The sequence below is a fragment of the Neomonachus schauinslandi genome, chromosome 2 (assembly GCF_002201575.2).
Source record: "Neomonachus schauinslandi chromosome 2, ASM220157v2, whole genome shotgun sequence".
Taxonomy (NCBI): domain Eukaryota; kingdom Metazoa; phylum Chordata; class Mammalia; order Carnivora; family Phocidae; genus Neomonachus; species Neomonachus schauinslandi.
In genome coordinates this window covers 199,982,526-199,995,006 of record NC_058404.1, presented here as the reverse complement: position 1 = coordinate 199,995,006, position 12,481 = coordinate 199,982,526, and the positions used below count along the sequence as shown (strand labels likewise).

At 57.6% G+C, this 12,481-nt stretch overlaps 1 protein-coding gene across 1 annotated transcript in view; it reads right to left on the bottom strand.

Moving 5' to 3' along the window:
* Positions 1-12,481, bottom strand: part of SORCS2 (sortilin related VPS10 domain containing receptor 2) — a gene marked incomplete at its 5' end in the record, with an annotated part of 454,802 nt that overhangs the window by 174,776 nt on the left and 267,545 nt on the right. Inside the window, one exon of the mRNA XM_044913028.1 lies at positions 818-917. Within this exon, the coding sequence (XP_044768963.1) occupies positions 818-917 (100 nt within the window). The remainder of the gene's footprint in view (positions 1-817; positions 918-12,481) is intronic.

Here is a 12,481-nt window from a genome sequence, read left to right as displayed (position 1 = left end):
CCTGGCACCTTCCCGGGCACCTGAGGACCCTCCTGGCCGGTGACAGACAGAGAATGTCCCGGGCTGTGTCGCCCTGACCTTTGGTTTAAAGTCCCCAGAGCAACTGTCAGTGCCTGTGGGCCAGGCTCACGCTGAGCGAGTGCCAGGCTGTGGGTTCTGATCCCTGATGTCACGATTCTCTGTGCCAGACGGGGTTACCTCCCCTTTCCCGTGAGGCACCTGATCCGCCCAAGTAAGTCCCTTCCCATGACACTGAGCGGCTCCTCCGGACGCAGCCAAGCACACAAGGCCTCTCTGCCCTTGTGCTGGGGTCCCAGGTGGCCGGGAAGCAAGCACAGGTTTGCAAATGGGTGTTCGCACAGAACCTGGCTGGTGGTGGCCGCCTGGGAAGAGCTAGGGTCCCAATTCCACAGCCAGGCAAAGGGTACTCAGGGGACACACCCAGACCAGGAACACAGAAAGTACAGCTCAGATGAAAAATTGAATCCAGATCAAAACCACATAAAAACACCTGCCCAAGAGCGCAGCTGCTCACTCGGCCTTCCAAGGACCCCGAACCCAACAGGGATTCCTCCTCAGTCCGCAGCGCCCACCGGCCCTGGCTGCCGTCAGCGGGGCCTGGAGAAGACAGAGTCACCCGCACAAGCACACACGGCCTTCCAGCGACCGCCCGGCTGGCCACTGAAACACGGTCGTCAGCACAGACCTGGGAGGAACCAGACAGGCTGTCGCAGGACACCCGCAGGACAGCGGGCAGGAGGCCCGCTGCCAGAGCCCAGCAGCGCGGAGTGGGCAGCCGCCCTGGCGTGCCCCTTACCTTTCTCTTGTTCGTCGGGCAAATGTAGAAGTTGTCAATGACCGTGGTGACACCGGGCTGGAGCGTGAGCTTGGTGTAGGACGTCCCGAAGTCCGAGGACCTGGGGGGACAGGACGACAGGTGTCAGCAAGGGGTCCCTCCAGATGCAGATGGGTCCAGCCCACATGACAGCCAGCACAGGCCGCACATCAGTGTGGGCACAGCAGCCAAGACCACGTCCCCCGGCAGCAGCATGCCCCAGGCAACAGGGAGGAGACAGGGCTCCCTGGGTCTCGAGCGCTCGCTCGGGTCTGGCGCGGGGTGTGGAGTCAGTGAACGCCAGCCAGTCTCCCCATGCGTGCCTGTCTGCGAAGGGCCCCTCGTGTGCCTGGCACTTCTGTGTCCTTCCATCTTCTCGACTCCTCGAGAGCCCTTAAAGACGAGCTCACTGTGTCTCCCTTGCAGAGGCCCCAAGGACGAGGAGGATGGCTCAGAGCAGGCAGCTTCCCGCCTGGGATCGCTCAGCTAACCAGTGCCTGACTCGGGAGGTGCGAGCTGGCCGGAGCCACTCACGCCGGCACCCTGTTCGCTTTGGAGAACGGCCCTCACTGTGCTGAGGCCTCCCAGCGGCCTGTCTGCTTCTCTGTTTCCCTCTCCGGACCCGGAGCAGCTCCGGGGAGCTGCACCCTCCCCCCGTGGCCACACAGAGCTGGAGGACAGCAGGGGACGGCAGGCAGGACAGAGCTCCGGGTGCCCCTGGAAACCAGGCCCCCAGCCCCGGGTCTACCGGCGAGCCCCCCCACTGCTGGCTCCATTCCAGGGGCTGGCCCCTCCTCACCTGGGGGCCCACTCTCCTGGCCGTAGCATGAGGGGTGCAGGACGGAATCTCTGGCTCTAAACCCCCTGCCCACCGGGGCAAGAGGGGGAGGGGTCATCAGAGTGATTTCACATGTGTGGTTTGGAAGCAACTGATACAGCGGGACATGGAATTAATTCCACATGGAAGCTTAAAACCTCTGTGACCCTAAAACCAATGTTCCTTATTATCACCCCATTAACATGTGCTGTGATTACAGAGCAAGGCTGGCCGTGAGCCCCGGGGTGGGCAGGCCTGTCTGACCCTAAAGCGGAACATCCAGGATGTCGGGCTTCAGGGCCGTCCCTGAGCTTCCCCATCAGGAGCGGTCAGAAGAGTCAACCCACCGAGGGGACAGGGCCAGCAGCGGGAACCCCTCGGGCCTGGGCCTCCCTGTGATCACCTTGTGTGTCCTCACAGCTGAGAGCCGCCTGCACGAGCCGAGCCCCAGGGCCACGGGAGTCGGCTGGAAGTCTGTCCTGGGGCCCCAGCAGCACCCTCCCCCTCTGGGGGCTGAACGAGGCAGTGTTTCTCAGGCTTGCCCAGTGTTGTCAGGGCCTGGGGGCCAGCCTGGGGCCGCGCAGCATAAATGCCTGCCCTGCCAGCACGTGTCCATTGCCTTCCCCGGTACATCTTTAGTGCTTTCTGCACACATAGACTTCCTCCCCAAATCTTCAAGAGAAACCGGAGCTCCGGGAAGATGGGCCATGTTCATTGTCTTGGTGCCTAGTGGCCACCTGTCCACCTGTCCCTGGAGGCCAGGGTGCTTACCAGCCTCAGGGCCACAAGACCCTTCCCAGACCACGACAGAGAGCAATACCTACCCCCTGACTTCCAGGGGGTTCTGGTGGGGGCCAGCCCCCTCCCCAAGGTGGGTCCTTGACTGCCCTTGGCCTCCCCAGAGAGACTCTGCTCCAGCGAACCAAGAAAGCCTCCCTGGAGGGGTGATTAGGGACGCACTTAGTCTCCAAACCTCAGAGAACTGATTTGCTTTGGGAAGGAGGAAGCCAGCGGCCCATTAGCAGAGGAGTGATCCAGAGACCCAAGGAATTCGAGTCTCCACGGAAACCAACGGCTGTGTTTCTGAGCTTGATACATGGAAGGGTCCTCTGAGCCTCTTGGCCCCTCTGCTGTCCCTACCACCACCAGCAAGCTGAGTGTAAGACCTGCCCGTGGATTCTGCCTCCCAGATATCTTGCCACCCACCCCTCCCCTCCATCCCTGACACCCACCTGCCTCAGCCCAGGTGCTTCTCGAGGATCCAGCCTCCCCCCCCACCCCCACCACCACCCTTCCCCCTCCTGGTCACAGGAGCCTGCTCACACCTGCTCACTCCTGGGCACCTGCTAGTGTGGGCCTGCAGGTGGAGCAGGTCTAGGGGGGCGAGGGGGCGAGGGTGATGAATAAGAAAAATATAACAGCATCAGGTATGATCAGCGCTAGGCTGGAGGGGACACTGGGACTGCTGTCTCAGAGAGGCAGGGAAGGCCCCTCGGACGCGGTGATGTTTGGGCAGAGACAGGAAGGAAAAGAGTATGTGCCTGGTTGGGGGAAAGCGATTTGTAGCTGGCTAAGTAATGTCCCCCCCAAATCTGTGTCCATCCAGAATCTGGCAATGTGACCTTATTTGCAAACAGGGGCTTTACGGATGTAAGTTATGAGGAGGTCACACTGAAGTAGGGCGGGCCCTGATCCAATGACTGGTGTCATAAGAGGGGGGGAGTTTGGACCCAGGGACACACAGACACACAGACACACAAACACACATGGAGAGTGCAGACAAGGGATGCCAAGGACTGCCGGCCACAGCCAGAGGCTGGGAGACATGCTCAGAACAGACTCTCCCCAAGAGCCTCTGGAAGAAACCAACCCTGCCAACACCTTCGCCCTGGACTTCCAGCCTCCAGACTGTGCACAATAAATTTCTGTTGTTTCAAGCTAGCCAGTGTGTGGTCCTCTGTTATGGTGGCCCTAGGAAACTAACACAGCCTTCCAGGTAGAGGGAACAGCAGGTGCAAAGGCCCTGAGGACAGGCTAGCTCTCCTTCCTGCTCTTGGGACAGGGAAGGAGGGATCTGTTTGAACCAGTCCACCACTGCTTCCAGCTACTGAGGCACCAGGAACTGCTCACACTGCAGGACAATGCAAATCCGGTTCCCGTTAGTCATGAGCCCCAAACTCCAGGCCTCTTGCTGGAGGCTGAGGCCCTCAGTTCACTCACTCACTCACTCACTCACTCCTCTGTCCAATATTTGTTTAGCTCCTTAAAGCTTCCAGCTCCACACTCCAAATGGGAATTCAAATGTGTTCCCTGGGTCAAGTTCGGTCATGGCACACGTGTTTACGGAATACCTACCGTGTGCCGGTCACTTCCTCCTGCCGTAAGCAGGACAGACACTGTCCTGCCCTATGGGGACAACAAGCTGGCTGCTGAGAGAGACAGAGCAGCCCCGCATTTCCAGGTAAGCAGTGATGCCGATGGACATGTCCAGAGAATCTTGGGAGACTCTCCGGGGACGTGAAACTGACCTGGCAGGGGCCACCCTCGACTGCCCTGCCCCCAGCTGCCCGCACCACCCATCTAACCACCCACCCCACCCTGCCGACTCTTCCTGCAGAATCATTCACATTTGGTGCCAACATGCCCCCCTCGCCATCCCTCTCCATCTTGCAGCCATCCACGAGGGGCCTCCGTGGGCTACAGGCTCAGAGGAGGCGGAGGCTGGTACAGGCTGGGCGGGCTTCATCAGGACCTGTGAGCAGTTTCCTGCAGCTGATGTAACACAATACCCCAAACTTAGTGGTTTAGAACAGGACAGATCTATTATCTTACAGTTTGGGAAGTCAAAAGTCCAAAACAGCTCCTTTCCTCACCTCCCCGGCTTCTAGAGGCACCCACTCTCCTTGGCTGGTGGTCCCTCCTCCACCTTCAGAGGGCATCCCCCCCACCTCCCATCCATTGTCACATCCCCTTCCTCTGGAGTCTGCCCCTACCCTCGCTGTGCCCCCAGGAAGAGTGCGGGGCATGGCTGGAATTCAGGTGCACAGGCTTCGGGGCGAAGTTTCTTCAGAGAGCGGGAAGCAGGGAACGAGAACACAGGGGAGACTGAGATGCTGCGCGCAACCCTAGTAACAGGGTCCCGTCCCCGTCCGTGTCCCTCCGATCGCTCCCCCATGCTGGCTGAGTGTCTGCCGGCTCCCAGCTGCATGCCAGGCGCCAGGACGCAGCCAGACGGGCTCCCAACACTCGGCGGGTAAGAATGCTGACCGCCAAGGCCAGCAGTAAACAGCCTGACCAGCTCGCCTCGCAATGGGCTGGCCTGGCCCCCGCCAGATCCCCACCTCTCTGACTGCCTGTCTCTCGGTGGACCCCCAGTGTAGGCGGGGGACGAGAATGGAATTTATCACCGTGAATAAGTCCGGGAAAGAGAGGCTGACTGGCCTCAGTGACCAGCTGGTCAGTGGGGGCAGGTCCGAACCCAGACCTTCTGACCAACCCGGAACCTAACGCTGCCTCCTCGTGAAGTCTATACAGATCACGCAGTGAGGACAGCGGTCACCAGGATCCTGCAGGAATCCACAGGCTGGGCACACAGGGAGCACTCAACAAATGCTTATTGGATTCCTATGGAGGTGCTCTGGGGGCAGACCTGCAGGCTCTGTGACCTCAGGTGAGCAGGTTTCCCTCTCTGGGCAATGAGTTTCCCATCAAAAATGTGGGGATGGGATGTGCTCATGTCTGAGCCCTAGCAGCGGCGGCCTCCATGGCCCTACCCCCACACGCCCCTCCTGAGCTGCCCCAGCGACCCCCGAGCCCCTCCCTGCCGTGCCCTCCCCCCAGGGTGACCTTCCCCACAGCGCTCTGCACCCCCACCACCTCCAAGTTCTCCTTAAGTGCATCTGGGAGTGCAGGGAGTGATTATGCCAATCTGCATTTATTCAAATTAAAAATAAAAAACCCAACTCTAAAACTGGGCACACAGAAAGGCAAGCTCAGTTGGAAAGTCACTCTTTGCAAATCGGCTGCTTAATTGCTGAGTGTTTGTACATATTCACTTTTCAAAAAATGATTTAATTGAACCATTTTCATGCTCTATAATTATTTCATTGGCAGGGCCATATGTTCGGCTCCTGCCCCTCCCCGTCGTGCAGATGAGCCCCTATCTCCCACCCATCTCCTCCACCCGGCTAGCTCGGAAAACCACCGCAGCTGTGAGTAGGGGGCGCCCACCTGCGTGGCTGGTGCTCCCACAGGTGTGCAGCCCCGGGTGAGGCCCGGACTCCGAGATGCACTTTCTTTATCTGTAAAAGGGGCTGATGACACTGATGTCACACACCTGCGTGAGGAAAGAGCACGAGGTAGGTTCGCGGTCGTGGCAGGTGCAGTCCCCGCCTCTCTGCACCCCCCGGGGGAAGATGTCACAGCAACTCCACGTGGGCCCCTCTCTGGCGGAAGGTGCAGGTGTGTGTGGACACACCTGCGTGTCCAGTGAGTATGAGGCTGGACAGCTAGTTTGTGCAAGCACACCCCGAGTGCCCCTGTTAGTCACTGTTGAGAACGGAGAGATCCTGCCCTCCCCCCAGAGTCCCACCAAGCAGGATGTGCCGTGAAATGTGTTGTTCAGTGTTCAAGGCCGGGGGCTCCGGGGGTGCCAACCCAGAGCGTCGCCCTTATAACGGAGAGTGTGCAGGTGGCAGGCCCCGATCTCCATGCAAGGAGGGAAAGGCCGCTGATGCTTGCTAGGTTAAGTGGCTCTGGTATGAAAACTTGCTGCACGTTGATCCCAGCAGCAGATGCTCAGTCCAGTCGGCCGCTCCTGGACTCCCTGTATGTCAGTCCCCCCCAGTAAATCTGTGTCTCAACTGCTGTCTCTGGGTCTTTTCTTTGGCCTCACCAGATCACCACCCCACCTGGGCTGAGAGTCTGCTGGAGCGCGGCTGCCCAGACGCTGAGGATGCTGACAGTTTGCAGAGCATCCTGAGGAGACCCCTGTAGCCAGTCCAGAGGGTCCAAATTACCATCTGCACTTGACCCATGGGGAAACTGAGGCCCGGCTAGGAAAGGGACTTGTCCGGAGTTGTACGGGGATCCAGGCACCCACCATGGGCTCTCTCACCGGACAAGGTGACACACGAGAGGCATGCTTTCGCGGCTGACGTGGGTCTGAGCTTGGGTGGGATTCCAGCCGGGCACAGCGGAGTGATGTGCGGTGTGGTGAGAGGGAACGGACACTGAGCCGCCTTCGCGCCAGGGCCATTCTAGTTCTCAGGCACTGACCCCTCAGGGGACCCACAGACAGTAGGCTTTGATCTGCTGCCCGGGTCTGTTAATATATGGACTCGGGGTGAGCAGAAGAGAATTGGGGCAGTGTGGGGCACTTCTCAGGCTGGTCAAGTCATTCAAGAAAATTCCAGAATGTGGCTCAAGATTCTGAGTGTGAAGTGGAGAGTCAGGAGCCAGCTAGGTGGGTGAACTGAGGGGGAGAAAAGCAGCCCCGTCCCCAGGGGGCGCAAAGCCTTGTGGGGCAGGGAGTCACCCCAGTCTGCTGCAGCCGCTGGGCAGGATCTGGAGAGCGGGCCCCTCCAACGTGAAAGGCCCTGGGGAAGGGGGCGGTTAGTGAAACCACATGCTCACCCCGCGCTGGACTCCATGCTCGGGACGGACACACGGACTCGCTGACACAGGAAGGCCACGTTCAAACAGGAGCATGCCTTCCCATTTTACAGATAAGGAGACCGAGGCTCAGGAGGAGGAAGTGACTTCTTCGTACTTAATCACAGCAACTACAGAAAACGCAGGCTGTCCCCTGAGTGGAGTAGTGATGTCCCCCGAGGGGTTCACGTGGCACCACGCGGCTGGACTTTCCGACTCCATCCTCTGGAGGAGCCTGGTGGGTGGCCCTCGCTAACGGTCAGTGGTTGGACGCGGATGGCAGCCCGTCCCAGTCAGGGGGCTGAGCCACTGTGATCTCTGGTTCTCATGGCTCTTTCAACGCAAGCCCGCTTTATACCCGCCTGGCTGTGCTCCCAGCAGGCCAGGAGGGCTGGTGTCCCCACGGCCACACGGTGCCGGAGCCCACCTCTCCCAGTCTGTCCCACGAGGCCCGTCTCCCAACCAGCCCTTCCACGTGGGGTCCCAGCCACCTCGCCCCAGCGATGCTGGTCCTCTGCCCCCACCAGTGTCAGGTGTTGTGACACTCGCTAGTGGAACTCTCCAGAACGAAGCTGGGCCAGGCAGCTCTCCCCACACCTTAGGGATGGGAGTTGGTGCATGGCCTGGGAGCAGATTCCCCTGCAAGGCAGCTCACACGACACCTTGGCTCAGGCTGGCTTCTGGCCACGGGCGTTCATTACTCCATAATGAGCATCACATCCTTTCCAATGAAGCCCTGTGTTATCCTTAAAAATTCCTGACATAAGTGAATGCCCTCAGGGGCGCCTGGGTGGCTCAGTCGGTGAAGCATCTGCTTCGGCTCAGGTCATGATCCCAGGGTCCTGGGATCAAGTCCCACATCGGGCTCCCTGCTCCGCGGGGAGTCTGCTTCTCTCTCTCCCTCTTCCCCTGCTTGTGTTCCCTCTCTCGCTGTCTCTCTCTGTCAGATAAATAAACGAAATCTTTACCAAAAAAATAAGTGAATGCCCTCAGTGGGAGAGGTCTTTTCAACAAACGTTTCCTGAGCGTCAGTTACATGCAGGCTCTGTGCTAGGCGTGGCATGAGACCTGGATGGGCAGGGGGCTTCAGCAGTGGGTGGTGCCAGCTACTAGCTAGCCTCTAGCAGCCGGTCTATACGAGCTGCTCAGATCTTGGAATGCTCCCACACCAGGTAGTCACCAGGCAGTGCCCCTGACCCCAGGAGCGCCCCCCTGCTGCCCGGGCCCCTCCTCCTGCATGCCAACCCTCCCAAGAGCTCCTCACAGACCAGCAGCATGGGATTAACCCCCCCAGGGCAGGGGGGCCTCCGGGACCCTTTTCTGGGCTGTGCCCATGTCCACTCTGAGGGAGCAATGCCCTTGCCACATCTTTGTGGAACAGCACATGGTGCTGCCTTTGGGGGCCCAAAATCCAGTGTGGGGGGCTGAAGCATGAAGTGCAGCCCGAAGATGAGCTTCTGGAGCCTAGAGTAGCTTCTATGAGTTCTCAGAGCCTGGGGTGCCGGCCGCTCCCGTGGAGCCCAGAGAAGGTGCTAGAAGCCTGCATGGAGCTCTGAAAAGGTCGGTCTATGTGCTCTCATGGAAGCCTGAAAAAGGGGGCTTAGGGGGCCTCGCAGAGAATCTGGGGGAGCTGGAAGGGGGAGAAGGAGGAGGAAGAGGGCCCCAGACAAAGGGGATCAGGCATTTCAGGAAGAGCCCCCGGGCTATCGGCCCTGAGCGCTGGTCAGGGGAGCTGGGTGCCCCATGCAGCGTCAGGGAAGGAATCAAGGCCCCAGTTCCAGGCAGAAGCGAGAGTGGCCGAGGCCCACAGCCTTAGACAGCGGAGTCCAGAGGAAACACAAGTAACACACTACAGCCTTTGTCCCGGCCGGGCTGCGCGTGCCCCTGGGTGAAGACACTCGGTGGTTCCCCCCTCATCTAATCTCCTTCTGGCCAGTGACTCTTGGTACAAACAAGGAAACAGAGTCAAATGGGTGGTCATTTGTTGGGACTCATCAAAGATGAAGCTAGGCTTAGGTGACCCCAGGTCTCAATAATGCGTGCCCCTTCGACCAGCTTCTGGCTCTATGGAAAGGAAGGGGACACGGGACACCATGGCTCAGGGCTGGTTTTATTTCTGGAGGTTTGAACATGGCACACGGTAGGACCTTTGCAATAGCTCTCTTTCCAACTGAAGAGGGTGGAGAGTCTTTAGAGCTGATTTCTAATCATCGGGGCTAAATGAGGCCTGTGTCCCTGGAAAGGCCCCACGGTCACCTGGCAAGGCGGCCTGCTGCTCACCTTGGCACATAAGACCCCGTCAACCTCCCGCAGATGTTCCTGTTTTTACAGCCGTTCTGCAAGCCCTCAGCTGGGCACGCTTCCAGGGGCCGCGGTAGGTGACCAAGCCACCCCCAGCCCAGGCCACAGGCCAGGAGCAGTGGCAGGTGCGGGGAGGGGAGGTGTCACTCACCCCAGAGGCTGCAGGTGACAGGCTGTCGCTGGGACTGACACCAGGTGGGATTTCCTGAGAAGCAAGCCAGGGACCAGATAGGACATCGCTGTGTCTTCTGGGTTAACTGAGGAAGTTGTATCTGATGGGGCACTGGAGGGGCTGGATTTATGTCCGGGCAGAGGCGACTCTCTGATGATCCCGACGTGGTGGGATCGTGGAGAAGCTGGGGGAGGCAGTGTGGGGCACTCCGGGTTTTGTCAGGAATGACAAAGGAGCATCTCCTAGGAATGGGGTGGGGCAGCCACTGGCCAGGACCAGGCCTGCCCATGGCCAACCTCCTTCTGCCATGACCCAGGGTGAAGCACGCAGACGCATGCATTCTCCCAGGGAACCAACCGACCTGGGAGCATGCCAAGCCCCTCTGAAGCCCAGAAATGTCATTTCAAATAGAAAACATCCAAATAGAATAAGACAAATAATAACACAGAAAGATTTGCTGCAGACCAGATAACGCGGCTCTGAAAAGCTGTCCAACCCAGTCACCAACTCATCACGGAAGAGGGTTGGCAGTGCCACGGAGAGAAGGGCCACGTGAAGCGGGGAGGAGTGTGAGCTGCCAAGTCAGAGGGTCCGGGCTTGGCTCTGGGGGATGCGCCTGCTTAGGCTCCCCTTGGGAACTGGAATCCATCCTTAGGAAAATTCCAGAAGTTTACCAATCCACTGACAATGAAATTTCCTTTCTCAATATGCCAACACATCCTCCACTCTTCTTGGAATCATTTAAAGATAATAGGACAAAAATAACAGGAAGTGGTTACAACAGTAACAAGAAAAGAAGTTTCTGCTTCAACCATCGACAGGGCCCCTTTACCCTCTACGCCCGTCCAGCCCTTGTCCAAAGGTGATCACACTGATCGATCAATGACAGCATGTACACAAAATTCCATTCTGAGTTTCGGATGGTCGGCATTTCCTGTTGGCTGTGTGACAGTCCATCCAGGCCACGTGGATTTACTGATGGGCCATTCCTCAGGCTGAACTATGCCAGGCATTTCCACAAACACCGAGGGCCTCCTACGTGCCAAGCGCTTTGGAAAATCACTTTTTTCCATGGATTGCTATTTTGAGCCCCTCTGCCCGTCATCAACAACATCTTCATCACTTGAACACATCCTGGATTATTCTCGAGGGTGATGCCCCAGGAGCGGGGCTCCTCTGTGAAGCTCAAAGCTTCCATGTGGTGTTTAAAAAATGTGTTTTTTAGATCTGAGAAAAATCTTACAACTGGATATCTTAAAAACTAGGGGCCTCATTTATTCTTAGGGGGTCTTGGCACAAACTGATAACACTTTTCTATGCCAATGTGTCAAATTATAGAATCTGACGCTCCAAATTGATTTTTTGAATGACTGTTGACTACACTGTTTCTGCCAATGGCAGCCCGGATGATAGATTAAGCATCTTAAAGAAGAATAAATGCGAAGAGGCATTAGCAGATGAGATCCAGGAAATCTGGAAGGAAATTCTATTTTTAAAAGTTACAAGGAATATTTTAATCCAAAGTGCAGAAACTAAGTAAGAAATAAGAGGCAACACAAACACTTCTCCATCTTGGTAAACGCCAAAGAACTTTTTAAGTCATGAAACTGGATATCTGATTGGAAAAAAAAAATCTTTTTTATGGCAAAAAGTTCCTGGAATAGAAACAAAGGGTTGATGACATACAAAATAGAATAGTTAAGCCAACAGCCTACAAATTTCCATTTCCAAACTGTGTCCCTAAAGACTCAGTCTCTGGGCTGAAGTTGAGAGATCTGGGCTTGCAGACACCTCCATCCTTTCCCAATTTTGGATCTTGGACGAGTCGGTCCATATCTCTGAGATTGAACTTGTCTGTGATAACAGGGGACAATAATGGTACTGATGACAAGAACACATCATTGGTATCCCCCATATATCAAGCTCCATGCTAACCAAGTGCTTTGCATGTACTAGCTCACTTAATCCTCCCAACACGTGAAGATGAGTAGCACTGTCTCATTTTCCAGAGCAGGAGACTGAGGCCGGGAGCACAGGAGCTGAGGGTGGCCGAGGCAGCCTGGCCCCTGCCCGTGAGCTCCGCCCCAGCACATGCAGCCCCCGCACCTTGCCAGGAGCCACTTGCCAGGCGGGACAGTGTAAGAGGAGAGCCGTCTCCAACCTTTTCCCTTCACAGCGCGGCAGAGGGCAGGGCAGGAGCGTGCTCCTGTTCCTTCCCGGGGAAGCAGCCTCTTCCACGCTCACACACCCTGCGGGGCCCTGAAATCAGCCATCACCCGCACATAGGAACGGGGCCTCCACCGAGGATGGGGGGCACCAGATCACCTGCCTTTTCCAGCTAACAGAGCCTGCAGATGGTGCCGGCCAGAGGCCCCAGTTCTCTGCTCCTTGAACTTAAGTTAGTTTCCACTTCTCCCAAATGATGCGAAGCTCCCTCGGAACCACCTCCAGTGGGTCCCCAACACCTTCGGGATCAACACGGAGTCTCTGACAACAGCGGGCCGGCGGGCAGGCCAAGGAAGGCACGCAGGGAGGGGTGCCATCAGCTCCCCACCTGCACAGGAGGGAAGCAGGGCTGTGAGGAGAGCCTGGCTCCATCAGGGAAGAGCCTCGAAGGGTGAAGACAGGAAGCACATGGCCTGCTGGGTGACTGCCCCACCACCACCACCACGCAGTCTCCTTGCTGTTCTGCTACCCGCCCACA